This window comes from Schistocerca nitens, chromosome 3, assembly GCF_023898315.1.
Source record: "Schistocerca nitens isolate TAMUIC-IGC-003100 chromosome 3, iqSchNite1.1, whole genome shotgun sequence".
NCBI classification, from domain to species: Eukaryota; Metazoa; Arthropoda; class Insecta; order Orthoptera; family Acrididae; genus Schistocerca; species Schistocerca nitens.
This window is the reverse complement of record NC_064616.1, coordinates 226,542,285-226,570,102: the sequence shown is the minus strand read 5'-3', so window position 1 is coordinate 226,570,102 and position 27,818 is coordinate 226,542,285. Positions and strand designations below refer to the sequence as shown.

The following is a 27,818-nucleotide window of genomic DNA, read 5'->3' as shown; positions in this document are numbered from 1 at the left end:
TGGCGTAAGCAGTCTGTTTCGTAAACCTGTCACATTTTTTTAAGTGTTCTGCCAAAAAATCGCAGTCTTTGGTTTGCTTTCCTCACAACTTTATGCATCTGATCGTTCCATTTTAAGTTATCCGTAATTGCAATCCGTAAGAATTTAGTTGAGTTCTCAGCCTACAGATTTGTGTGATTTGTGTAACTTAAATTTAGCGGATTCTTTTTAGTGCCCGTATGGGTGACTTCACACTTTTCATGAGTTAGAGTCCATTTCTACTTTTGGTACCATGCAGAGTCTTGTCTAACTCATTCTGCTATTCGTTTTGATCTTCTGACGACATTACATGACGGTAGATGACAGCATCATCTGCAAACAATCTGAGAGAAATGCTCAGATTGTCTCCCAAATCGTTTACGTAGATCGAGAACAACAGAGTTCCTGTAACACGTCTTTGGCGAACACCAGATATTACTTCTGTTTTATTCGATGATTTTCCGTCAGCTATTACGAACTGTGACATTTCTGATAGGAAATCACGAATTCAGTCACAAAACTGACAAGATACACCATGGGCACACAATTTACTCAGAATCCGCTTGCAAAGAACTGTGTCAAAAGCCTTAGGGGAATCTAAAAATATAGAATCAATTTGACGTCCCTTGTCGATATCAATCATTACTTCGCGAGAATAAAGAGCTGGTTGTGTTTCACAAGAACGATATTTCCTGAATCCGTGTTGGCCGTTTGTTAATAAATCGTTTTCTTCGAGGTGACTTATAATCTTGGAGCACAATATATGTTTCAAAACCCTACTGCAAATCGACGTAAGTGATATGGGTCTGTAATTTAGCGGATGACTCCTATTCTTGGGTACTGGTGTGACTTGTGCAACTTTTCATTCTCTGAGCACGGATCTTTCTACAAGCGAGCAGTTGTATATGATTGCTAAGTACGGAGCTATTGTATCAGCATACTCTGAAAGGACCCTGGCAGTTATACATTCGGGACTGGACTTCGTTTCATAGGCCTAGATTATTATTATATTTCATTTGATCAAAGAGTTTTTTTCCAACCTTTAGAGAGTCAGAATGTTTGAGAAACGCATGCCCAAAATATTGGATCGACTCCTGGAGTTTAACAGGTGGTTTGTTGCCTCGAATGAAGATGTAACTGTTGTGTCTGGATTTACATCTAGGAATGAGTGCAATACTTCCCCATTTGCATTTTTTGCTTTAATGTAACAAGGACGATATTTGAAACTGCAGTTTTACTGGTCGTGTGAGTTTCAGTTATCGTTGCCTGTGCTTCGATGACTTGTTTAGAGCTAGTCTAAAAATGTTGGTTTGCTGCGGACAGTATTTTTCACTCTACTTTGGATCCAGACACCGAACACATTCAACTTCATCGCTCACAGTTTCAGAAGAAAATGAATTGCCAGTCACCGAAACATTGTGCACAATCATTTTTAACCTGGCAGTAAATGCTTAAATACATCTTCGAAACTGAATAAATATAGAAAGGAATAGTATGGCGTTTATAGGTGTCTGCACTAGACTATTTAACGGTGAAAGTAGATAAAAATTTCGACCAAATTTGATCCTACTTCCCTTGACTGCTGTATCGTGTTATACCACGCATACACTGCTTTATGTTCTGAGTGATCACTAAGCATTGGCGATACAGTTGCTTCAGTTGCACATGAAAAACCTTTGACTGAGATCGGCGTTGTGTGGGGAAACTGAAAGTCCTGTTTAGAAATCCGGGCTTCCGCGTATTGAGAGGAAATCCTGCGCCGATAAAGAGCGTCTGAACTTAGTCACACGGCCCCAGTCGGCAGCAACGTCAAGCATGAGGCGCTTCGTTCTCTTACTGGCTCTTCTCATACCAGGTAAAGCTCTTTATCAGTTTATGTAAGTCAACACATTAGTTTTAATTGCTGTCGACTTGCGAATACTCACTAAAATGCACTATTTCATGTGACTAATTTAAAAAATGGCAGATCAGGGAACAGCTGTGTTTTATAAGAGCTTTGAAGTATTATTCAATATACAGTGACACACTGATCTGATGCTTCTACAATGCAGTAAGTACTGATTAGCCACACGCAAACGAATGCACGAAGGGCAAGGGAAACATTTCTCAGCGCACCAGTGACAGTGTTTATTAGGTCATAAGTGCATTTATTTTTAGGACGTAGCCTCCTTTGAAGTTATTACCCTTTTCCAACCTTTTTCTTTGAGTGGATTCCATCCCTGAAACACGATTGTGAGACATCTGTACAATATTCTTCTACGACTGCGATATCCCCTACTTCGGGTTTTCCAGTCACAAATATCTTGAGACGTAAGAACGGATGGAAGTCGGAAGGTACCTTATCTGGTGGACAGGACAGATATTACTATAATTCTTACTTCAGATCACTGTTTCTCCACTGTCAAACCATATTATTGGGCATAAGCATTGCACCGATGTCATCTTTTGTTCCTTTCTTTTTCAAGAAGAGTATTTTCTCGCTTAATTTTTCGTCCAATTGGGCCAAAAAACGTATGTAGTGTTCGTAATTTATTATTTTTCACAGTTTTCTCTACCGTGCTATATCGAACCAACTGTTATACCACTTTCGCAAGACGGCATATTTCCATTAAACACTTACTGGGAAGAAACAGTCGAATGCGTATGACACCAGTACAATTCCAAACGCAATCCATAAAATAATCTACATGGGATATGTTGTCACTGACTGACGGTTTGCTGTTTGCGCATATATTTCCGCAGTTGGTTTCTCTGCACGGTAGCACAATCACAATGAAATTAATCTCCTAGCCGTTTCACAAACTGTATAATAAAAAAGTTGTTCTGCTTGGATATCAAACCAACGGTGTACGTTTTAAATACGCTGTGTGTGTGTGTGTGTGTGTGTGTGTGTGTGTGTGTGTGTGTGTGTGTGAGGCGCGCGCGAGCTTGTGAATGTATTCCGAAGTGGCACAAGTTGGCAATAGAAATGCTCATATATACGTGATGAATATAAATAAGACAAGTGAAATACAACCTTAGAGCCTGAAGTATATGTAAGTATGGTGTGACAAAGAAAACTTATGAAACACGGTTACAAACAAAAAAAAGATACAAAATAAAACGAAAAATAAATCATCAACCAGTATGTTTCAGTTTACAATTCGTGGAGCAGGACTGTATCAGACGACAGTTTTCCACGAGGTCAATTTTGGATGGCACTTCTCAGTTTGCGCCCACTCTGAGGAATAAGTGAGAGCACCAATTGTCAATAAGATCGGTCTGGATACTAGGGCTTCCACTCCTTACTTCATCGTGTACGTTTATACGGACACATTTAAAGTCTCGACAACATTGTCTAGCCTTCCTTTCACTCTTTATTGTAGGCTCATAAATTAGGTATAACTTATGGTGAATTTGAGTAGCTGTAGATCCTCTACCACAAAAAAATCTAATTACAGTAGTCACTTGGCATCTCTCTGGCGCAACGTTTTCCGAAACCATTGTTGTTTGCTTTCACACATATTGCAGTAACCGCCGAATAAAAAAATTAGTTACATAGCTTCCTTAACAACCAACAGGTAATGATGTATTCGTACAACTTTTTCCTGAGCTACCTACCTTTAAAGGTAAGCAATCTGCATTTACTTGCCGAAAGCGCTTCCTATATATCTCGTCTTCGGATCACCATGACTGCTCATTCCCTGAATATATGAATTCATTTCCCATCCGAGTATACCTCAGAAATTTTCAAAGAAAATTCCGTGGTTACATCCAACTTTCCATAACACAGCTGCCAAAAAACTTGTCTTTCTTTAATTGTTGCAGGGCATATTTTCTCATCTCTCATCAGAGGGAAATATAATCGTCGAGTCCCAGCTGGTGACGCGTGTCTCATAATTCACAGAGAAACATTTTGTTCTCTTCTACTTTTGATAACAACTGATTTAACCTGGAATCAATCTACATTGAGACAGAGGGAAACTGTTTAATTTGCGACACATGATAACGCTGGAGGACTGCACAGATGTTAGTATAGTTATCACTGATGCAATTCCTTGCATTAAATTTTTTCTGATATGATGTGGGCTGTGGCAGAAACGCGTCAGTAAAGTTTTTATAACAAGTGTATTCTTATTGTGTAGCGACATACAGAAGCCTTAAGAGCATTCTCAGTTAATAAAGGGACACGTTGAAGTTCACTGTTTGTCTAGCATGACAAATTATGAGTCCAAATTTCTGGTTTACCGTTATTACATTACATTTTAGGTGGCTACATTTAACAAATCTTCCAATTTGCCATTAACATTCTCTTCTCACGAATTATAATTAAATGTTTATTTTCACACCTGCACATTCATAATATAACTGCATTTTCAATTTTTGCTTCAAAAAAAAAATGAACTTTATCGCCAAACTACACTGTCTGACAAAACAAGTGAAGCCCCCAGAACAGAAGGAAGAATGGAAATGAAACTTCAGGAGTTTAGAGTGTATGTTGTTGTTGTTGTTGTGGTCTTCAGTACTGAGACTGGTTTGATGCAGCTCTCCATGCTACTCTATCCTGTGCGAGGTTCTTCATCTCCCAGTACCTACTGCAGCCTACATCCTTCTTAATATGCTTAGTGTATTCATCTCTTGGTCTCCCTCTACGATTTTTACCCTCCACGCTGCCCTCCAATACTAAATTGGTGATCCCTTGATGCCTCAGAATATGCCCTACCAACCGATCCCTTCTTCTAGTCAAGTTGTGCCACAAACTCCTCACCAATTCTATTCAATACCTCCTCATTAGTTATGTGATCTACCCATCTAATCTTCAGCATTCTTCTGTAGCATCAGATTTCTAAAGCTTCTATTCTCTTCTTGTCCGAACTATTTATCGTCCATCTTTCACTTCCATACACGGCTACACTCCATACAAATACTCTCAGAAACGACTTCCTCACACTTAAATCTATACTCGATGTTAACAAATATCTCTTCTTCAGAAACCCTTTCCTTGCCATTGCCAGTCTACATTTTATATCCTCTCTACTTCGACCATCATCAGTTACTTTTTTCCCCAAATAGCAAAACTCCTTTACTACTTTAAGTGTCTCATTTCCTAATCTAATTCCCTGAGCATCGCCCGACTTAATTCAACTACATTCCATTATCCTCGTTTTGCTTTTGTTCATGTTCATCTTCTATCCTCCCTTCAAGACACTGTCCATTCCGTTCAACTGCTCTTCCAAGTCCTTTGCTGTCTCTGACAGAATTACAATGTCCTCGGCGAAACTCAGTTTTTATTTCTTCTCCATGGATTTTAATACCTACTCCTAATTTTTCTTTTGTTTCCTTTATTGCTTGCTCAATATAGAGATTGAATAACATCGGGGAGAGGCTACAACCCCGTGTCACTCCCTTCCCAACCACTGCTTCCCTTTCATGTCCCTCGACTCTTATAACTGCCATCTGGTTTCTGTACAAATTGTAAATAGCCTTTGCCCCCTGTATTTTACCCCTGCCACCTTCAAAATTTGAAAGAGACTATTCCAGTCAACATTGTCAAAAGCTTTCTCTAAGTCTACAAATGCTAGAAATGTAGGTTTGCCTTTTCTTAATCTAGCTTCTAAGGTAAGTCGTAGGGTCAGTATTGCCTCACGTGTTCCAATATTTCTACGGAATCCAGACTGATCTTCCCCGAGGTCGGCTTCTACCAGTTTTTCCATTCTTCTGTAAAGAATTTGCGTTAGTATTTTGCAGCCGTGACTTATTAAACATAGTTCGGTAATTTTCACACACTTGTCAACACCTGCTTTCTTTGGGATAGGGGTTATTATATTCTTCTTGAAGTCTGAGCGTATTTCGCCTGTCTCATACATTTTGCGCACCAAATGGTAGAGTTTTGTCAGGACTGGCTCTCCCAAGGCTGTCGGTAGTTCTAATGGAAAGTTGTCTACTCCCGGGGCCCTGGTTTCGACTTAGGTCTTTCAGTGTTCTGTCAAATTCTTCACGCAGTATCATATCTCCCATTTCATCTTCATCTACATCCTCTTCCATTTCCATAATATTGCCCTGAAGTACCTCGCCCTTTATATGATGTTATTTCAGTGCTTACAAAATCGAGTCAAATGTACGAAAAACTTGACACTATGAATACACTAATGAATACGATGTTGCACCGCGTCTGGCGTGAATGCACTCACTGGTTCGGTTGCGAAAGGTGTTAGAAAGCCATCATATACTGTTAGGAGGAAAGCTGGACCTCAACTGTTCTAAATAGTCCTCGATATACCGGATACTGGCACTTGTACGGATTTTACGTCCGAGCTGGTTCCACGCCTGTGCTATTGGGTAAAGATCTGGGCCTCATGCTGGCCAAGGAAATACTTCAGTATCGTGCACACAGTTCTAAGAGACAAGTGCCGTGTGAGAATAAGCGGTGTCCTGTCGAAAAATGACAACACGATACTGTGGCATCAAAGGTAAGACACGAGAACACAGCATATCCATTAGGTACTGTTGTTCCATTAGATTTCCTTCAGTAATTACATCCTGTGACCTGAAGTCATACCTGACATCAGTGCTCACAGTGACATCAGGAGTGACATCGCTGTACCTTAGAAAAGCATTGGAAGGATGGGATCTCTCCCAGGTCGCCACCATACTCGCTGGCGACGGTTATCCGAGGTATAGTGCGCGCACGATGCCGTGGCTGCTAGATGCGCAGTTGGCTGGCGAAGCGTGGCAGTGGTGGGGAGTCGCTCAGAGCTCTGTTGGAGAAATGCTGAGCACTTGAGGGGAAAGTGCCGATCCAAACTGAAGCCTACACTCACGTTCTTTGTAAATATTAAGTAGGACCCCTCCATGCCCACACTTGCTTGGTGACCATTCAGAAAGATCTACTGTCACCTTTGCTTTCGTTAGTATCTAAAAAGAATTCCGCCGAAAATGCGGATATTTATTTTCGCCTGGGTTGTTAACCATTTGTACCTCTCAGAGAAGCACCGTGAGTGGCGAATTTTGAATAAAATCTACTCATTTCTCTGGTTGCCATGTCAAAATTTGCTTCTTTTGCCAAAACACAGCAGAGATTACACTGTCTCACCTCACTAACATGTTGTTCAGACTCAACTACTAGAGAATTCTGCAACAGTGGTTTATTAAGTTTGTTTAAGTGAGGAATTGAGGAAAAGTAAAGTCAGTAGCTTCTGAAAAAGCACAGCCGCACGGGATTAGCCGAACAGTCTAAGGCGCTGCAGTTGTGGAGTGTGCGGCTGGTCCCAGCGGAGGTTCGAGTCTTCCCTCGGGCGTGTGTGTGTGTGTGTGTGTGTGTGTGTGTGTGTGTGTGTGTGTGTGTGTGTGTGTGTTTTTGTCCTTAGGATAATTTAGGTTAAGTAATGTGTAAGCTTAGGGACTGATTACTTTAGCACTCAAGTCCCATAAGATTTCACACACATTTGAACATTTTTTTTCGTAAAAAGCACATCCTCGGTACCAAAAAACGTGTGATGACTGCACATACATTCCATAACCCACAACATTTCTCACTTCATCAGCTATCGACAGCCCTTAAAAATTATATTCTTTGACCGAAAAATTGTTTAGTTATTGGAATAATACGGTAGATAATGAAGATTTACACAATAACGATATGGTAAAATATTCTCCTTTTTACGTGCTATCATTTGCCAAAATCTCATTTCGATGTGCAAAACAGTTTATGACAAATGAGGAATGTTGTGGATATTTCGCTCTGGCTTTATCGCTGGCGCAGCGCGATAGCCAATGAGTGTGCTACATCAGATCAATTTTCTCGAGATTGGTGACTGACAGATACCTCTACCCAAATCTAAAGAAAAATTGAATATGTTAGCTAAATTTCGTATGCAACAACATATTATGTAATATGCACCAAACGCAAAATCATAGCGATCTCTGTTTTTCATTGGACACTTTTCCGAATTTCGCGCAGTGTCTTACTTTCACGTGAACATTAGAATAACTATCACCATTAAGGAAATGATCGGCACATCACCATGAACCTGGCATATAAAGCTGCAAGTAAAACAAAAACGAAATTATTGTACCGAATAGTTTCTGTAAAATCGTTTGAGAAAGATTGCAGTGAGCGGGCCTCGATTCTGTCATCGCTGACCGGCCGAAAGGTGGGAAATACTTATCGGTCTCCCCTTCTGAACAAACGAATGAACTCTCCCAGCGTTTTGGACGAAACCTGGTCACTGCACATCGGCCACCGTATCCTCTAAGAGCTATAGCGCAGAATTACGATTCTTCGCTGAACACAATGTGACGCCATTCGTCAGCAGTCCGTGCTTCCTGGTCGTGGCATCACTCCAAACGTAACCATATGGCTTGTGGTGTTAACGGCAGCCGATATTTCGGAAGGTAATTCTCTAGACCGGTTGCTGCTAGTCTCTGAGCTATGGTGGGTGATGACAGAGAATGTTACAGGGAGTCCATTATTTGCACTTGGAAAGCGGGCGCTGATTTGAGGGGGTTACGATGTGCTCAGTGCACCGTACGGCGATCCTCTCTGTGGTCGACCGGGAACTTGACGATGAGTCTGCCTGCCCTCACGTTGACATGAACTCCAACATCGAGCCACTGACTCACCCGAATGCTTAATAAATCTGCATACTGCACGATTCGGCCAGCCATCCAAATGGAGACCCACAATGGGGTGGTGATAACGCTGACTGACACAAGCACGCAACATCTAAGTGTCTTTCACAGTGATCACTCATCATCTAATGCTGTTCGCGCCCCTTATATGACTTACAAGGAGAATAATATTAATGCACTGTGTTGGCTGTTCTACTTCTCACAGAGAATTGCGTCTCCAATCCTTCACATACCTGCCGATGCTGTGTACGTGTACGGAGTGCCATCGACCTATAATCCTTTTTTTTCGGGATGTTTCACTTTTTCGTCACGCAGTATATATAGTGAAAAACTTCCCTTCTTGCGCGACCGCTACGGTCGCAGGTTCGAATCCTGCCTCGGGCATGGATGTGTGTGATGTCCTTAGGTTAGTTAGGTTTAAGTAGTTCTAAGTTCTAGGGGACTGATGACCACAGAAGTTAAGTCCCGTAGTGCTCAGAGCCATTTGAACCATTTGAACTTCCCTTCTTGAAAGATCGGTTCTACACTGAAGATTCCTAGGAGTACAAGTAATGAGCTTATTTCATTGCACAATGGAAACACTATCAGCTCTGACATAGTAACGAATCTCATTTAATTACCAGGGCACAAACTGCGTAAAACAATCGCTTTACGAAAGACTGCTATGTTGCACGAAAGAGACACTTGGCGCATGTTTGTTAAAAAATGCGCGAACTTCAAAGACGGAGAGAAAATGCAGCTGGCAAGCATTTCTGCAGGAAAGCTTCCTGGCACTCGCTTAACCAATTACTTGCCTGTCACTCAAAGCTCTTGGCACAGCTCCAACACGTGCTGCACGCTCATCTCTCTACGCTTCCGTTTACTTCGGCCACTACTGCCGACGAATGGCCATCCCTTTCTCCTTTCTGAAGCGTTTAGCGTAGATCCGTGGGCAAAGACACCGCCAGTAACGTTCTGAGAGTTTCTAAGTACGTAATGCCGACGTTATTGATGAATGAGGTTTTAAAACACAGGAATGGGCCCTTTGCACGACCTGTTGAGGGAGAAGGTGCATCATTAAGATGAACAGTCTTGCCTTCTTGAACGCTGGTCTAGTAAGTCATGTACAAGGACAGCGTGGTTTGTTATTGTTACGAACTCATACGAGGGCTTCCTGACAAGATGCAACCTGTAATCTTTCACAGGAATAACCTGTAAACATGAGACTTTTTCTGTGATATGTAACATGCAGGTGGAGAGACTTCAGTGGCTGTGTAGCCCAGTCCGTTACGAAGGTTGAGTACTTAATTACTTAATACTCAGTGTTTATAATCAGTTATTAATACAGAGAACCGAATTACATATCCAGTGATACCACTCACGGACGGATTGTATAACTAATTTACAAGCTAGGAAAAATTCAAATGGTTCAAATTGCTCTGAGCACCATGGAACTTAACTTCTGAGGTCATCAGTCCCCTAGAACTTAGGACTACTTAAACCTAACTAACCTAAGGACATCACACACACCCATGCCCGAGGCAGGATTCGAATTGCGACCGTAGCGGTCGCGCGGTTCCAGACTTTAGCGCCTAGAACCGCTCGGTCAACCCGGCCGGCTAAGCTAGAAAACATAATTAGCAAGTCTGTATTACAAACTGCCCTGAGCCTTCTTGACCCAACGATGCGTTGCCTAGCACATGACCATTGGATCGCGAGGGTGGATTAATTTTAATGTAAGGTGATAAATTTATTTAAGGAAGCTACAAGATACTATAAATCAGTAGAAGACGGGATTGTTGCATTTAAACCTTGGCCCAATGCACGCCAGTGCGGAAGAGGACGTTTTTCGTGCTGGAATTGCTCTTCTGAAGCCATCACAGTGCCCAACTTAACGCCGAGGTGTTGTCGAGCACCACCGCCCAAAAAGCCACAGAAACGGTCAACGCTGCACCTCGCCTTCCGTAATACTTCGCGGCTTCTTTACACGCTGATTCATATCAATGTTTCGTATATCGCATGTGCAAGCCGAACGAAAGTCGTTTTTTGGTGTTTTACAGCTTGCCAAGGTTAGTCTTGCAAGAGACTATGACTTTCTGTAAGCAGGAGTGATTGTACGTATTCTTTAGATCATAATGATAAATCATACGAAGACTATCACTCATGACAAAGTCATACGAGGACTCGAGACTGGATCAAAGACTTTCGCGGGCTATGTTCTTCTAGCTGAGACAGATTTTTATGAAAGATCAGTAGAGGTCCTCTTAACTCACAAATATCTATGCTGTAAAGGCACACTCCAATGAAAACTGCACATATCAATCCGAAGTACGACAGTGATTCATTAAGTTAAAAGACTGAAACATATTAACATTCTTATATGGAAAGCATTTTCGAATTTTATGTAGGTACTCACAACATCGTTTTGAAACAGTGCCTTGGACGTTGTTTCCGCATAAATACTATCCATCAACAACTTGCATTAAACACTAATAACTACAGTGTTACGCAGTCCGAAGACGCAGCACACGAGAATCGGATCCAGTGCATCATATAAACTGCATTCTAATGTCTGTTCATAACACAGCGAATTATGACATAATTCAAACCTATATCCGAGAAGGTAGTGCAAACCGAGACCTCCACTTTAAGAAACAGTAATGCACTATCTATTACGTTGTAGTCAAATAGCACGGAGTTCAGTATATGGGGGAAATGAACACCCACACTTTCAGCTGGCAACATCCAAGTTACGCGGAATTGAGAGGGAAATGCGAAGAATCTTCTGAAGCTAAGTCTGGGGTAAACTTCTCACACATAAATCTGTTAGCGTGAAGAGAAATTACAGTGAGAAAGTTTTCTGGGAATGCGGGAATAACTTTAAGGAACAGGATAAAGTATGACAATTTTTCGGCCCAGGGCAGAGGTGACATGTGTCTCAACAAAGCTTCGACCATTTCAAACATAATCTGGTTCGCGCGCCTTTCTGTAATTATGGACGTACCTTTGGTCTACTGCTCCACGCAATAAACAAAACAACAATGTAGGCCGGCCGAAGTGGCCGCGCGGTTCTGGCGCTGCAGTCTGGAACCGCGAGACCGCTACGGTCGCAGGTTCGAATCCTGCCTCGGGCATGGATGTGTGTGATGTCCTTAGGTTAGTTAGGTTTAACTAGTTCTAAGTTCTAGGGGACTAATGACCTCAGCAGTTGAGTCCCATAGTGCTTAGAGCCTCACAACAATGTAGTTAGTGGGTTTAAGAGGGTGGCTCTTCAAAAAACTTGTTGGGAAACGTTATGGATAGCGTATGGTGCCATGAGAAAGGGTTTATACCTTTTTACCACCTTGGAAAAGATAATACATTAGGCGGGTAGACCATGGTAGAATGTTTTTAGCTGGTTTAAAATGTTCCTTAGAGTGTCCAATTTTAGAATTCATTCATATGAAGTGTTCATAAATGTTAAGATGTGTTAAAACCGCGATTTATTTCGTAGGGGCTTGGCGCATCCGAGCGCTCGAATGGAACCGCTGTAATACTCTGATAGTCTCACAAAGGGCATTAGTATAAAGTAAAATACTATCTCAACAAGATTTCTGTTCGTCACATGATTCGTTGGCGGTAAACAGTCTGAAAGGACGTGCTTGTCTCGCAACTTGTGGCTTACATGAAGTAAAACGCGAGCGCTTGAAAATGAGAAACCAACGTATTTATAAGGACGGAAAAGGTTCAACAGTTGATATCAGTTGTGCGAAACGCGCTTCGATTGGTAAGCGGAAGCCAGTTAATTGATATAATTTCGTCAAAATGAGAGTGTTACGTCATCAGCGAAAAAAAGACAAACTGTACGGTGCTGGCATTGCCGGTTATAGGTTTGTTTAGTTTCAATATTGAAGAACACAAGTTGAAACTTTAAAAGGTTGTTTATTCAAAACATAGTTTTTCAAGTTGGCAGGAGCTATACTTCATCAAATATACGTGCGTTTACATTATACCGTTTTGTAGTTTATGAGTCTGCGTTTTTTCTTCTGTAGTATGAAGGATTGTTGCGATATATTTTAATTTCGATTTTTGGTGCACGGTTTTGTAACGACATTGTTGTTAAAAACGATTTTTTAAATATCTATACGTACCACTTTAGACAATATCATCAGTTTCAAAGCAGTTTTTGAAATTTTGTACGAAGTTGAAAACTGTGGTGTTGAGAGCTCGAACGTACCGCCCACGCACTCCGTGAAGGCCTTTCATCGATTTCGTGTAATGTTCTCTGGGTACCAGATTTTTTACTTAAAAAAATACATAATACATTCTTAAGGGTGAACAATAAAGGTCTAAAATCAGGAATATCGGTTCCAGATCCCAGCGTCATCCTGGTATATTCCCCGCAGTGGCGAAAACCACGAATGCCTCCTTGACCAAATGGATGAACAAAATACTTGAAAAAGAGGTCTGAACTTTAAACGAAAAATACTTTCCTATCGGGGCAATACACCTATTTACAAATTTCGTTTGTCGGTGGAAAAACATGAAAAAATGGAGTTTAATTATTGGAATATCCAGCCTGTTCACCAGATTTCGTCTCAACCTACTTCATCCGGCCGGAGTGGCGGAGCGGTTCTAGGCGCTACAGTCTGAAACCGCGTGACCGCTACGGTCGCAGGTTCAAATCCTGCCTCGGGCATGGATGTGTGTGATGTCCTTAGGTTAGTTAGGTCTAAGTAGTTCAAGCTCTAGGGGACTGATGACCTCAGAAGTTGAGTCCCATAGTGCTCAGGGCCATTCATTCATACTTCAGCACTGAAAGAAAGTGGGGACTGGAAACAGTTCTGGATCGTCTAAAGAGTTGATGAAAGCTGTGGATGGGCATTTTGTGGCTCATATATGGAAGAAAGGTAGAAACAGCTCACTGACCTAAAAGGAGAAAACGTCCACAAACGTGTTCATTTTTAGCTAAAAGATCAATGTTTCGTAGATGGATAAAATCTACAAGTCGCACCTGTGAAGAATATTCGAAAACAGCCCCGTGCACATGCTATTGTAACATGGTAGGTGTACGAGTGTTGATGGCATTACGTTGTGCAGGAGATGTGGCGCGAGCGACCGCCGAGCCTGAGGTGCTGACGTGCTTCCATTGCGGCGACGAGGCGCAGGACGGGGAGCCGCCTTGCAACACGCAGCCGCCACAGGTGGCCACCTGCGCTGAGGCCAACTACTGCCTCAAGATACTCTTCCAAAACGGTAACTGTCAGTTCTACCTCATCTTTCTACATTATTTCTGTCTTTAGTTTTATGTCGCATTAAGCCACCTAGCCAGATCATTACACTACTGGCCATTAAAATTGCTACATCAAGACGAAACGCAGATGATAAACGGGTATAATTGGACAAATATATTATACTAGAACTGACATGTGATTACATTTTCACACATTTTGGGTGCATAGATCCTAAGAAATCAGTACGCAGAACAACCACCTCTGGCCGTAATAACGGCCTTGATACGCCTGGGCATTGAGTCAAACAGAGCTTGGATGGCCTGTACATGTACAGTTCCCCATGCAGCTTCAACACGATACCACAGTTCATCAAGAGTAGTGACTGGCGTGTTGTGACGAGCCAGTTGCTCGGTCACCACTGACCAGACGTTTTCAACTGGTGAGAGATCTGGAGAACGTGCTGGCCAGGGCAGCAGTCAAACATTTTCTGTATCCAGAAAGGCCCGTACAGGACCTGCAACATGCGGTCGTGCATTATCCTGCTGAAATGTAGGGTTTCACAGGGATCGAATGAAGGGTAGAGGCACGGGTCGTAACACATCTGAAATGTAACGTCCACTGTTCAAAGTGCCGTCAATGCGAACAAGAGGTGACCGAGACGTGTAACCAATGGCACCCCATACCATCACGCCGGGTGACAGCCCAGTACGGCGGTGATGAATACACGCTTCCAATGTGCGTTCACCGCGATGTCGCCAAACAAGGATGCGGCCATCACGATGCTGTAAACAGAACCTGCATTCATCCGATAAAATGAAGTTTTGCCATTCGTGCACCAAGGTTCGTCGTTGAGTACACCATCGCAGGCGCTCCTGTCTGTGATGCAGCGTCAAGGGTAACCACAGCCACGGTCTCCGAGCTGATAGTCCATGCTGCTGCAAACGTCGTCGAACTGTTCGTGCAGATGGTTGTTGTCTTGCAAACGTCCCCCATCTGTTGACTCATGGATCGAGACGTGGCTGCACGATCCGTTACAGCCATGCGGATAAGATGCTTGTCATCTCGACTGCTAGTGATACGTGACCGTTGGGATCCAGCACGGCGTTCCGTATTATCCTCCTGAACCCACCGATTCCATATTCTGCTAACAGTCGTTGGATCTCGACCAACCAGAGCAGCAATGTCGCGATACGATAAACCGCAATCGCGATAGTTTCCAATCCGACTTTTATCAAAGTCGGAATCGTGCTGGTACGCATTTCTCCTCGTTACACGAGGCATCACAACAACGTTTCACCAGGCAACGCCGGTCAACTGCTGTTTGTGTATGAGATATCGGTTGGAAACTTTCCTCATGTCAGCACGTTGTAGTTGTCGCCACCGGCGCCACCCTTGTGTGAATGCTCTGAAAAGCTAATCATTTGCATATCACAGCATCTTCTTCCTGTAGGTTAAATTTCGCGTCTGTAACACGGCATCTTCGTGGTGTAGCAATTTTAATAGCCAGTAGTGTAGTTTTTTAGGTCCGGGTCACCTGTTACCTACGCATCCGACATCAATAAGAACATCGGACAAATGTCACAAGCAGGAGAATCCACTCTAATGCCGTTGAACACCGCCTCTAGCTATGATAATGACCTTAATTATATCCCATCGAGCTACAGAATTGCTGGGATGTTGACTAGTAGGTTTCACCAGCTGTTACAAATCGCCGCACAGAGTGGCCGCACGGTCTAAGGCGCCCAGTCACAGATTACGTGGCCCTTCCGCCGGAGATTCGAGTCCTCCATCGAGCATGGTTATGTTTGTTGTTCTTAGCATAAGTTATTTTAAGTTAGTTTAAGTAGTGTGTAAGTCTAGAGGCCGATGATCTCAGCAGTTTGGTCCATTAGGAATTCACACTCATTTTAACAGTTTTTTTGTTACAAATAGGCCCAGATATTTTGTGCGGGATTAAGATTAAAAGATTCAGTAAGCAGCCGAGGTACGAAAGGTCGCTAGAGTTTTCGCCAAATAAGGAACGAGCAGGCACACGGGGGGAGGGGTTTATTAGTTATTGGGAGCTCCAACTTTAGGCGGGTGATGGAGCCCCTTAGGGAAATAGCGGAAAGGTCGGGGAAGAAGGCCAGTGTTCACTCTGTCTGCTTGCCGGGGGGTCTCATCCGAGATGTGGAGGAGGCCCTACCGGCGGCGATAGAGAGCACTGGGTGCACCCTACTGCAAATTGTTGCTCATGTCGGCACCAATGACTCCTGCCGTCTGGGTTCAGAGGTCATCCTCAGTTCGTACAGGCGGTTGGCGGAATTGGTGAAGGCGGAAAGCCTCGCTCGCGGGGTAGAATCAGAGCTAACTATTTGTAGTATCGTTCCCAGAACCGATCGTGGTCCTCTGGTTTGGAGCCGAGTGGAAGGCTTAAACCAGAGGTTCAGACGATTCTGCGGAGATCTGGGGTGCAAATTTCTAGACCTCCGCTATCGGGTGGAGAAATGTAGGGTCCCCCTGAATAGGTCAGGCGTGCACTACATGCCGGAAGAGGCTACAAGGGTAGCGGAGTACGTGTGGAGTGCACATGGGGGTTTTTTAGGTTAGAGAATTCCCTCCCTACGCCCGACAAGACGCATCCTGAGACGCGGCAAGGTAGGAGTAGGCAAAATGCAACAGGGAATAACAATATTAATGTGCTAATAGTAAACTGCAGGAGCGTCTATAGAAAGGTATCAGAACTGCTCTCATTAATAAACGGTCACAACGCCCATATAGTACTAGGGACAGAAAGTTGGCTGAAACCAGACGTAAACAGTAATGAAATCCTAAACTCAGATTGGAATGTATACCGCAGAGACAGGCTGGACAGTGAAGGGGGAGGCGTGTTTATAGTGATAAGAAGTGCAATAGTATCGAAAGAAATTGACGGAGATCCGAAATGTGAAATAATTTCGGTGAAGGTCACGGTTAAAGCAGGCTCAGACATGGTAATTGGATGTCTCTATACGCCCCCTGGCTCAGCAGCTGTTGTGGTTGAGCACCTGAAGGATAATTTGGAAAATATTTCGAGTAGATTTCCCCACCATGTTATAGTTCTGGGTGGATATTTTAATTTGACGGATATAGACTGGGAGACTCAAACGTTCATAACGTGTGGCAGGGACAAAGGATACAGAGAAATTTTTTTAAGTGCTTTATCTGAAAACTACCTTGAACAGTTAAACAGAGAACCGACTCGTGACGATAACATATTAGACCTTCTGGTGACAAACAGACCCGAACTATTTGAAACAGTTAACGTAGAACAGGGAATCAGCGATCATAAAGCGGTTACTGCATCGAAGATTTTTCTGTTTAGCAAAAGTGACAAAAAGCAGATTACGGAGTACCTGACGGCTGAACACAAAAGTTTTGTCTCAAGTACAGATAGTGTTGAGGATCAGTGGACAAAGTTCAAAACCATCGTACAATTTGCGTTAGATGAGTATGTGCCAGCAAGATCGTAACAGATGGAAAAGAGCCACAGTGGTAAAACAACCGAGTTAGAAAACTGCTGCGGAAGCAAAGGGAACTTCACAGCAAACATAAACATAGCCAAAGCCTTGCAGACAAACAAAAATTACGCGAAGCGAAATGTAGTGTGAGGAGGGCTATGCGAGAGGCGTTCAATGAATTCGAAAGTAAGTTCTATGTACTGACATGGCAGAAAATCCTTAGAAATTTTGGTCTTATGTCAAAGCGGTAGGTGGATCAAAACAAAATGTCCAGACATTCTGTGACCAAAATTGTACTGAAACAGAGGATAACAGACTAAAGGCCGAAATACTAAATGTCTTTTTCCAAAGCTCTTTCACAGAGGAAGACTTCACTGTAGTTCCTTCTCTAGACTGTCGCACAGATGACAAAATTGTAGATATTGAAATAGACGACAGAGGGATAGAAAAACAATTAAAATCGCTCAAAAGAGGAAAGGCCGCTGGACCTGATGGGATACCAGTTCGATTTTGCACAGAGTAAGCGAAGGAACTTGCCCCCCTTCTTGCAGCGGTGTGCCGTAGGTCTCTAGAAGAGCGTAGCGTTCCAAAGGATTGGAAAAGGGCACAGGTCATCCCCGTTTTCAAGAAGGGACGTCGAACAGATGTGCAGAACTATAGACCTATATCTCTAACGTCGATCAGTTGTAGAATTTTGGAACACGTATTATGTTTGAGTATAATAACTTTACTGGAGACTAGAAAACTACTCTGTAGGAATCAGCATGGGTTTCGAAAAAGACGGTCGTGTGAAACCCAACTCGCGCTATTCGTCCACGAGACTCAGAGGGCCATAGACACGGGTTCACAGGTAGATGACACGGGTTCACAGGTTGATGCCGTGTTTCTTGACTTCCGCAAGGCGTTCGATACAGCTCCCGACAGTCGTTTAATGAACAAAGTAAGAACATATGGACTGTCAGACCAATTGTGTAATTGGATTGAAGAGTTCCTAGATAACAGAACGCAGCATGTCATTCTCAATGGAGAGAAGTCTTCCGAAGTAAGAGTGATTTCAGGTGTGCCGCAGGGCGTGTCATAGGACCGTTGCTATTCACGATATACATAAATGACCTTGTGGATGACATCGGAAGTTCATTGAGGCTTTTTGCAGATGATGCGGTGGTGTATCGAGAGGTTGTAACAATGGAAAATTGTACTGAAATGCAGGAGGATCTGCAGCGAATTGACGCATGGTGCAGGGAATGGCAATTCAATCTCAATGTAGACAAGTGTAATGTGCTGCGAATACATTGAAATATAGATCCCTTATTATTTAGCTACAAAATAGCAGGTCAGCAACTGGAAGCAGTTAATTCCATAAATTATCTGGGAGTAGGCATTAGGAGTGATTTAAAATGGAATGATCATATAAAGTTGATCGTCGGTAAAGCAGATGCCAGACTGAGATTCATTGGAAGAATCCTAAGTGCAATCGGAAAATAAAGGAAGTAGGTTACAGTACGCTTGTTCGCCCACTGCTTGAATACTGCTCAGCAGTGTGGGATCCGTACCAGATAGGGTTGATAGAAGAGAGAGAGAGAAGATCCAACGGAGAGCAGCGCGCTTCGTTACAGGATCATTTACTAATCGCGAAAGCGTTACGGAGATGATAGACAAACTCCAGTGGAAGACTCTGCAGGAGAGACGCTCAGTAGCTCGGTACGGGCTTTTGTTAAAGTTTCGAGAACATACCTTCACCGAAGAGTCAAGCAGTATATTGCTCCCTCCTATGTATATCTCGCGAAGAGACCATGAGGATAAAATCAGAGAGATTAGAGCCCACACAGAAGCATACCGACAATCCTCCTTTCCACGAACAATACGAGACTGGAATAGAAGAGAGAACCGATAGAGGTACTCAGGGTACCCTCCGCCACACACCGTCAGGTGGATTGCGGAGTATGGATGTAGATGGATGTGGATGCGTGTAGCTCTAGAACACGGCTGGTTTCATCTTGAAAGTCGAGAGTGTCTACAGCATAATCATGATGTCGATTGTTGAAATAACCATCCTGGTTCATATTCACAGTAGCGTCAAGGAGTGACACCAGTCACGGATTGATAAAGCCCCCAAAACATTTCGCAACCACCTTCGGCGTGAACTAGGCCCACCACACGTTGAGGGTCGAACGCCTCATTCGGCTATCGGCGAATTCACCGCCTTGCATAATTTTTAAAACAGGCAAAATAGGGATTCGTCGGACGACACTACACAACTTCAGTCAGGTGAAGTTCGATCATTAAAACTTCTCGAGTGATCAGCCGAGTGATGGCGTCGTCTTATCGTAACGTTTCAGTGAGATCCGTGCCCATCATCTACAGCTGAAGATCACTTAGAAAGTGCACTAGCCATTGAATATCACCTGAGTAAAAAATCCGTCCGGGAGCTTTCAGCCTCTATGAAGCCTTCCTTGTCGACTGTTGATTGGTTGGTTGATTTGGGGAAAGTCCGCACCCAGTAGCTGAGTGGTCAGCGCGACGGAATGTCAATCCCAAGGGCCCGGGTTCGATTCCCGGCTGAGATTTTCTTCGCTCAGGGACTGGGTGTTGTGTTGTCCTAATCATCATCATTTCATCCCCATCGACGCGCAAGTCGCCAAAGCGGCATCAAATCTAATGACTTGCACCAGGCGAACGGTCTGCCCGACGGGAAGCCCTAGTCACAAGACTTTTTTTTTTTTATTTGGGGAAAAAGGACCAAACAACGAGGTCATCGGTCCTATCGCATTAGGGGAGAATGGGAAAGGGAGTGGGCCGTGCCCTTTCAAAGGACCCATCACGGCATTTGCCTGAAGCGATTTAGGGAAATCACGGAAAACCTAAATCTGAATCGCCGGACGCGGGTTTGAACTATCGTCCTCAAGAATGCGAGCCCGGTGTGCTAACCACTGCACCATCCCGCTCGGTAGTCGATTGTTGATCATATTATTGTGAAATGCGAAGTAACAACCGCAGCTAAACTAAGACCAGGCACACCTCATGCACTGACGCACCGGGACCGCGGAGAATTGTGTAGGGTGGTTGCAAAACATGGCACGAAATCAGCGAAACCAATAATTCGTGAGTTCCAAAGAGATATCAGCTGTCCAGCTAATATAATAACTGTGCGTAGGGAGTTAAAAATAACGGGGCGCAATGGTCGAGCACCCACACATTTCTGCAGGGCGGTCCATTGATCGTGGCCGGGCCAAGTATCTCACGAAATAAGTGTCAAACTAAAAAACTACAAAGTACGTAACTGGTCTAGCTTGAAGGAGGAAACCATATGGCACTATGGTTGGCCCGCTAGATGGCGCTGCCGTAAGTCAAACGGATATTAACTGCGTTTTTTTTAAATAGGAACCTCCATTTTTATTACGTATTCGTGTAGTACGTAAAGAAATATGAATGTTTTACTTGGACCACTTTTTTCGCTTTGTGATAGATGGAAACGTGTAAGTACATGGTATCACGTAACATTCCGCCAGTGCGGACTGTATTTGCTTCGTGATACATTAACCGTGTTAAAATGGACCGTTTACCGATTGCGGAAAAGGTCGGTATCGTGTTGATGTACGGCTATTGTGATCAAAATGCCCAACGGGCGTGTGCTCTGTATGCTGCTCGGTGTCCTGGACGACATCATCATCCAAGTGTCCGGACAGTTCGCCGGATAGTTACATTATTTAAGGAAACAGGAAGTGTTCAGCCACATGTGAAACGTCAACCACGACCTGCAACAAATGATGATGCCGAAGTAGGTGTTTTAGCTGCTGTCGCGGCTAATCCGCACATCAGTAGCAGACAAACTGCGCGAGAATCGGGAATCTCAAAAAACGTCGGTGTTGAGAATGCTACAACAACTTCGATTGCACCCGTACCATATTTCTATGCACCAGGAATTGCATGGCGACAACTTTGAACGTCGTGTACAGTTCTGCCACTGGGCACAAGAGAAACTACTGGAAGCTGACAAATTGTTTGCACGCGTTCTATTTAGCGACGAAGCGTCATTCACCAACAGCGGTAACGTAAAGCGGCATAATATGCACTATTGGGCAACGGAAAATCCACGATGGCTGCGACAAGTGGAACATCAGCGACCTGGGGGTGTTAATGTATGGTGCGGCATTATGGGAGGAAGCATGATATACCCCCATTTTATCGATGGCAGTCTAAATGGTGCAATGTAAACGCTGATTACCTACGTAATGTTCTACCGATGTTACTACAAGATGTTTCATTGCATGACAGAATGGCGATGTACTTCCAACATGATGGATGTCCGGCACATAGCTCGCGTACGGTTGAAGCGGTATTGAACAACATATTTCATGACAGGTGGATTGATCGTCGAAGCACCGTACCGTGGCCCGCACGTTCACCGGATTTGACGTCCCAGGATTTCTTTCTGTGGGGAATGTTAAGGATATTTACTATCGTGATCGACCGACAACGCCTGACAACATGCGTCAGCGCATTGTCAACGCATGTGCGAACATTACGGAAGGCGAACTACTCGCTGCTGAGAGGAATGTCGTTACACGTATTGCCAAATGCACTGAGGTTGACGGACATCATTTTGAGCATTTACTGCATTAATGTGGTATTTACAGGTAATCACGCTGTAACCGCATGCTTTCTCAGAAATGATAAGTTCACAAAGGTACATGTATCACATTGGAACAACCGAAATAAAATGTTCAAACGTACCTACGTTCTGTATTTTAATTAAAAAAACCTACCTGTTACCAACTGTTCGTCTAAAATTGTGAGCCATATGTTTGTGACTATTACAGCGCCATCTATCACAAAGCGAAAAAGCGGTCCAACTAATACATTCATATTTCGTTACGTAGTACACGAAAATGTAATAAAAAATGGGGGTTCCTATTTTTAAATAAACGCAGTTTATATTCGTTTGACCTGTTGCAGCGCCATCTTGTGGGCCAACCATTGCGCCATCTGGTTTCCTCCTTGTAGCTAGACAAGTTTCGTTGTTTGTAGTTTATTCGTTTGACGCATATTTCGTGAGGTATTTGGTCCGGTCACGATCAATGGACCACCCTGTATAGTCATCGCTAAGCGGCGGTGGACACGATGTGAAGAGCGATGGCTCGAAAGAGTGTCGAACCACTCTGTACCCTGTGACAAACCGATGGAACGTTGGCTTTCACGAATGACTGTGAAAGGTTACCTGCCATCATACGTATTGCCAACACAGGGTGTGACGCGCAGGATAGCCGCGCGGTCTTAGGTGTCTTGTCAGGGTCCGCGCGGCTCGCCCCGTCGGAGGTTCGAGTCCTCCATCGTTCAGGCGTGTGTGTATCGTCCTTAGCGTATGTTAGTTTGACTTACATTAAGTAGTGTGTAAGCTTAGAGACCAATGACACCGGCCGGAGTGGCCGTGCGGTTCTAGGCGCTACAGTCTGGAACCGAGCGACGGCTACGGTCGCAGGTTCGAATCCTGCCTCGGGCATGGATGTGTGTGATGTCCTTAGGTTAGTTAGGTTTAATTAGTTCTAAGTTCTAGGCGACTGATGACCTCAGAAGTTAAGTCGCATAGCGCTCAGAGCCATTTGAACCAAGACCAATGACCTCAGCAGTTTGGTCCCATAAGACCTTACCACGAATTTCCAACACAGGGTGTTTTTCAGTATTAGGAGATGGTCCCCTTACTGCGCTTAACAAAACGATATATGCGGAAAGTAATAAACATACTTTACAGCATTGTGTACTGCGTACAGGAGCACTATGGTGAGGATGATTGAATCAGCATGACAACGCACCCTGTCATACATCTGCATCTGCATCGATACACTGCAAATCACATTTAAGTGCCTGGTAGAGGGTTCATCGAACCACCTTCACAATTCTCTATTATTCCAATCTCGTATAGCGCGCGGAAAGAATCAACACCTATATCTTCTTGTACGAGCTGTGATTTCCCTTATTTTATCTTGGTGATCGTTTCTCCCTATGTAAGTCGGTGTCAACAAAATATTTTCGCATTCGGAGGAGAAAGTTGGTGATTGAAATTTCGCGAGAAGATTCCGTCGCAACGAAAAACGCCTTTCTTTTAATGATGTCCAGCCCAAATCCTGTATCATATCTGTCACACTCTCTCCCATATTTTGCGATAATACAAAACGTGCTGCCTTTCTTTGAACTTTTTCGATGTACTCCGTCAGTCCTATCTGGTAAGGATCCCACACCGCTCAGCATTATTCTAATAGAGGAGGGAAAAGCGTAGTGTAGGCAGTCTCCTTAGTAGGTCTGCTACATTTTCTAAGTGTCCTGCCAATAAAACGCAATCTTTGGTTAGCCTTCCCCACAACATTTTCTATGTCTTCTTTCCAATTTAAGTAGTTCGTAACTGTAATACCTAGGTATTAGTTCAATTTACGGCTTTTATATAAGACTGATTTATCGTGTAACCGAAGTTTAACGAGTTCCTTTTAGCACACATGTGGATGGCCTCACACTTTTCGTTATTTAAGGTCAACTGCCACTTTTCGCACAATTTCGATATTTCTTTTAAATCGTTTTGCAGTTTGTTTTGATCTTCTGATGACTTTATTAGTCGATAAACGACAGCATCGTCTGCAAACAACCAAAGACGGCTGCTCAGATTGTCTCCCAAATCGTTTATATGGATAAGGAACAGCAAAGGGCCTATAACACTACCTTGGGGAACGCCAGAAATCACTTATGTTTTACTTGATGACTTTCCGTCAATTACTACGAACTGTGACCTCTCTGACAGGGAATCACAGATGCAGTCTCATAACTGAGACGGTATTCCATAAGCAGGCAATTTCACTACGAGCCGCTTGTGCGGTACAGTGTCAAAAGCCTTCCGGAAATCCAGAAATACGGAATCGATCTGAAATCCCTTAATAGCACTCAGCACTTCATGTGAACTAAGAGCTAGTTGTGTTTCACAAGAACGATGTTTTCTAAACCCATGTTGACTGTTTGTCAATAGACCGTTTTCTTCGAGGTAATTCATTATGTTCGAACACAATATATGTTCTAAAATCCTGCTGCATAACGACGTTAACGATATGGACCTGTAATTTAGTGGATTACTCCTGCTACCTATCTTGAATATTGGTGGGACCTCTGCAACTTTCCAGTCTTTGGGTACGGATCTTTCGTCGAGCGAACGGTTGTATATGATTGTTAAGTATGGAGCTATTGCATCAGCATACTCGGAAAGGAACCTAATTGGTATACAGTCTGGACCAGAAGACTTGATTTTATCAAGTGATTTAAGTTGCTTCACTATTCAAAAAATGGTTCAAATGGCTCTGAGCACTATGGGACTTAACATCTGTGGTCATCAGTCCCCTAGAACTTAGAACTACTTAAACCTAACTAACGTACGGACATCACACACATCCATGCCCGAGGCAGGATTCGAACCTGCGACCGTAGCGGTCACGCGGTTCCGGACTTAAGCGCCTAGAACCGCTCGGCCACACCGGCCGGCCGTTTCACTACTCCCAGGATATTTACTTCTACGTTACTCATGTTGGCAGCATCTGCGAGGCAAAGGCTGTGGACAACAACATTCCTGAAATGGACTGGCCCACCCATAGCCTGGACGTGAATCTAGGGGAAGACCACTGGCATGAGTTAAACTTCGCTCCAGACCCCAGCGTCCTACATTACTACCTTTTCTGGTTTCGGCTTTTGAGGAAGAATGGGTTGCCGCTCCTCCTCACGCCTTCAGACACCTCTCTGATAGTGTCCCCACCGGAGTTCGAGCAGATAGTAAGGCGACGGTGGACACATCCTATATTAATCTCCACCAAAAAGGTGTCGGATAGTTTTGATCAAATGATGTAAATGTTGCTGTCATTGCCCGACAGCAGTAGTATTGGAGAGAAGAATTGTGCAAGCAAGTTGTCGCTGGCTCAGGTGGGCGTGCTATTTTCGGCAGGGTCCGTCCAGCGCGGCTGCGCGCCACGGGCGACGGCGTGGGGGCGTCGCGTGCGGGTCGGCTGCGTGGAGCCCGCGCGCGATGACACCAGCGTGCTGCGATACTGCGCCTGCGACACGCACCTCTGCAACCGAGCGCCGCCACGGCCGACCGACAACCTGCTGCTGTTGTTTTTGTTGTTCTGGGCCTGTCTGCTGTTCTTCCCGGGCGGACAATAACCAGCTGCGTGCAGTACCCTCCGTGCCTAATTACTGTGTAGCAGTTAACACCTCTACTTGCAAACTTGACTCCAAGATATCGAAGCCCATAAGGTAACAGAAAACCAGACTTTACCTACTGAAGTGTCACACGGTGCCATCGTCGAATAACAACTTTCTACAAGTACTAGGTGTCTCAGTGCTTATGCCACCACCAGAAATTTTTCTACATAAATGACAACTTTCAGAGTAGAAGGTGTTAGGCGTATGAAAATTTTCCGCACTAATACGCAGTTGTTGCGTGAATTATCTTAGAAATCTGAACATTTTAGCACGTCCAGGGAAGACCGTAGATTCGATGAACGACCGACGAACATTTAGCTCGATAATGACTGAAATGGCTTTTCGCTGCAGCGTACGTCAACATAGAAACGTGACTTCGTGCCAAGTTCCTGAAGTTGTCAGCCGCACTGGACTCTGCCGCAGGTTTACAGCGCGCTAGAATATTATCCCCCGCCTGGTACAACAGTGCTCGTGTGGTTATGTTGGATTCCCACTGAGGGGATCGGATTTATATCAGGAGAACTTCGGACAACACAACACCACGGTCTTCTAACACATCGAAATTGCTCGTATTATAAATAACATTAGACACAACTAAGGAGTGCAGGAAGGTCAAGACGAACTCTGTTCTTTCTAAATACGAAAACCTCACCGTCGCGCTAATCGTTTTAGATCAACATTCTCTTTTTCACACAGATTAAACGCCAAAGAACTTTCATGCAAGAGAGGAAATGAAGACGTTTTGATAAAAATCCTGACCCAGGTTTTATGATGACGAGGTCAGTGCCACTTGAAAACTATCGGTGGTCTTGAATGAACTAATGGAGGGAGAAAATGACAGCATGGGGTCTGCAATACGACCCTCTTTGTAACTACTGAAAGACGCACTGCATGGTACGTTTATTGTGGCGCTATATACATTGACTAGAGAGTGTTTTCTCAAGTGCAGTGTTGTCAGAGATAATTTATGTGATAGTGCTGAAGTTAAGGATGTTACATAATGTTTCCTCAGGATAAGTATCTTTGCTATGTGGATTAAATGCATTCTTTCTCATGCTGAACGAGTATATAAAAAAAATAATAATGTATCATAGTATCCGCTCATGGCTGTCGAAAATGGGTTGTTTTCAGACAGATTTTTGTCTTTTCCTGGATGCAAAAGTGATCCGCTACAGCAGATTTATCAAACTCCTCCCGCTTTGCAGTTACCTTATGCGCCTGATTTTGTTAATGCAGCGTTCTCGATGTTGTACCGACGCACATCTGACCAAAACTACAATTTAGTTGCTACTTTATCCACATGACTGTTACAAACCGTAAACATCCCTCTGTCTCATTTCTATATTACATGGATAAATCGTTTATCTAATGTGTTTCTTAGACGGTCAGTCATGTGGGTTGTGCAGACGGCTAATGTGTTACTACAGTCTTCGTGATCGTCGTAATGTACTTCTTACGTCAGAGGGCGACTACGCTTCCTTTATTAAGGCGTTCTTGAGACATTCCAGTTCACTTCACTTCCACTCTGGTTCATCCCTCTAAGCGGATGTAAGCTGCAATTCACTTCAGTCAGTAGCGACTCACAGTGTGCAACTATCCGCCTCAAGCGACTATTCCCTTGAAAATGTCCTCCACAGGCGGAGATACAAAGCTGAAATTTTCAATTGTGTTCATTTGCTTACGACATGACAACTCGGAAAATTTAATCAAGTTCTGTCTCTATTTTTGATGTTAGCCTTTTGTCCGGACTGAAGGACGTCGTAGTAATAACCTTTCTTCTAATGAAGGTGTTATAAAGACTCCTTTGCTACATTATTCTGCTTAACACAGTATTGTATTGTATGTTAACCGGGTGCCTAGAAACGACGGAGACGCTCCGTCCCCGCCGCAGCCGCAGTGGTCCACAATCCCACTACGACTACCGCAGTCCACTTCACCCTTCCGCCGCCCCACACCGAACCACTCTTTCAGGGATATTGTGTGTCAAATACATTTTGTGTGTCAAATACTTTCAGGAAACTCGTTCATTCTATAAAAATGAAATTTGTTCACTACATTACTTTGACAGTCTTCCTACACAATGATTCACTCGTTGTGTCTCTGTGGAGTAGATAGTCACTTTCTCATTGCGTTAAAGTTTGACCTTCAATAATTACATTTGTCACACTTTAAATGTATGTCAGTGTATAGAATGTGAGCCACGGATGCCTCATTTTATCTAAAATGTGATCTATGTCTGTGTACAATATTGTAATAAAACGTAAACTGTAAATATAAATTTTCTTGTGTA

The 27,818-nt window shown here is 43.7% G+C and overlaps 2 protein-coding genes across 2 annotated transcripts in view; one reads left to right on the top strand and one right to left on the bottom strand.

Moving 5' to 3' along the window:
* The window catches only part of LOC126248187 (excitatory amino acid transporter 1), a 286,678-nt gene that overhangs the window by 47,735 nt on the left and 211,125 nt on the right, over window positions 1-27,818 (bottom strand). The window lies entirely within an intron of this gene.
* LOC126248188 (uncharacterized) lies at window positions 1,817-27,818 on the top strand. The gene is made up of 3 exons (XM_049948967.1): window positions 1,817-1,873; window positions 13,687-13,842; window positions 25,269-27,818. The coding sequence occupies exons 1-3, from the start codon at window positions 1,834-1,836 to the stop codon at window positions 25,484-25,486; spliced, it is 414 nt and encodes a 137-aa protein (XP_049804924.1). The 5' UTR covers window positions 1,817-1,833; the 3' UTR covers window positions 25,487-27,818.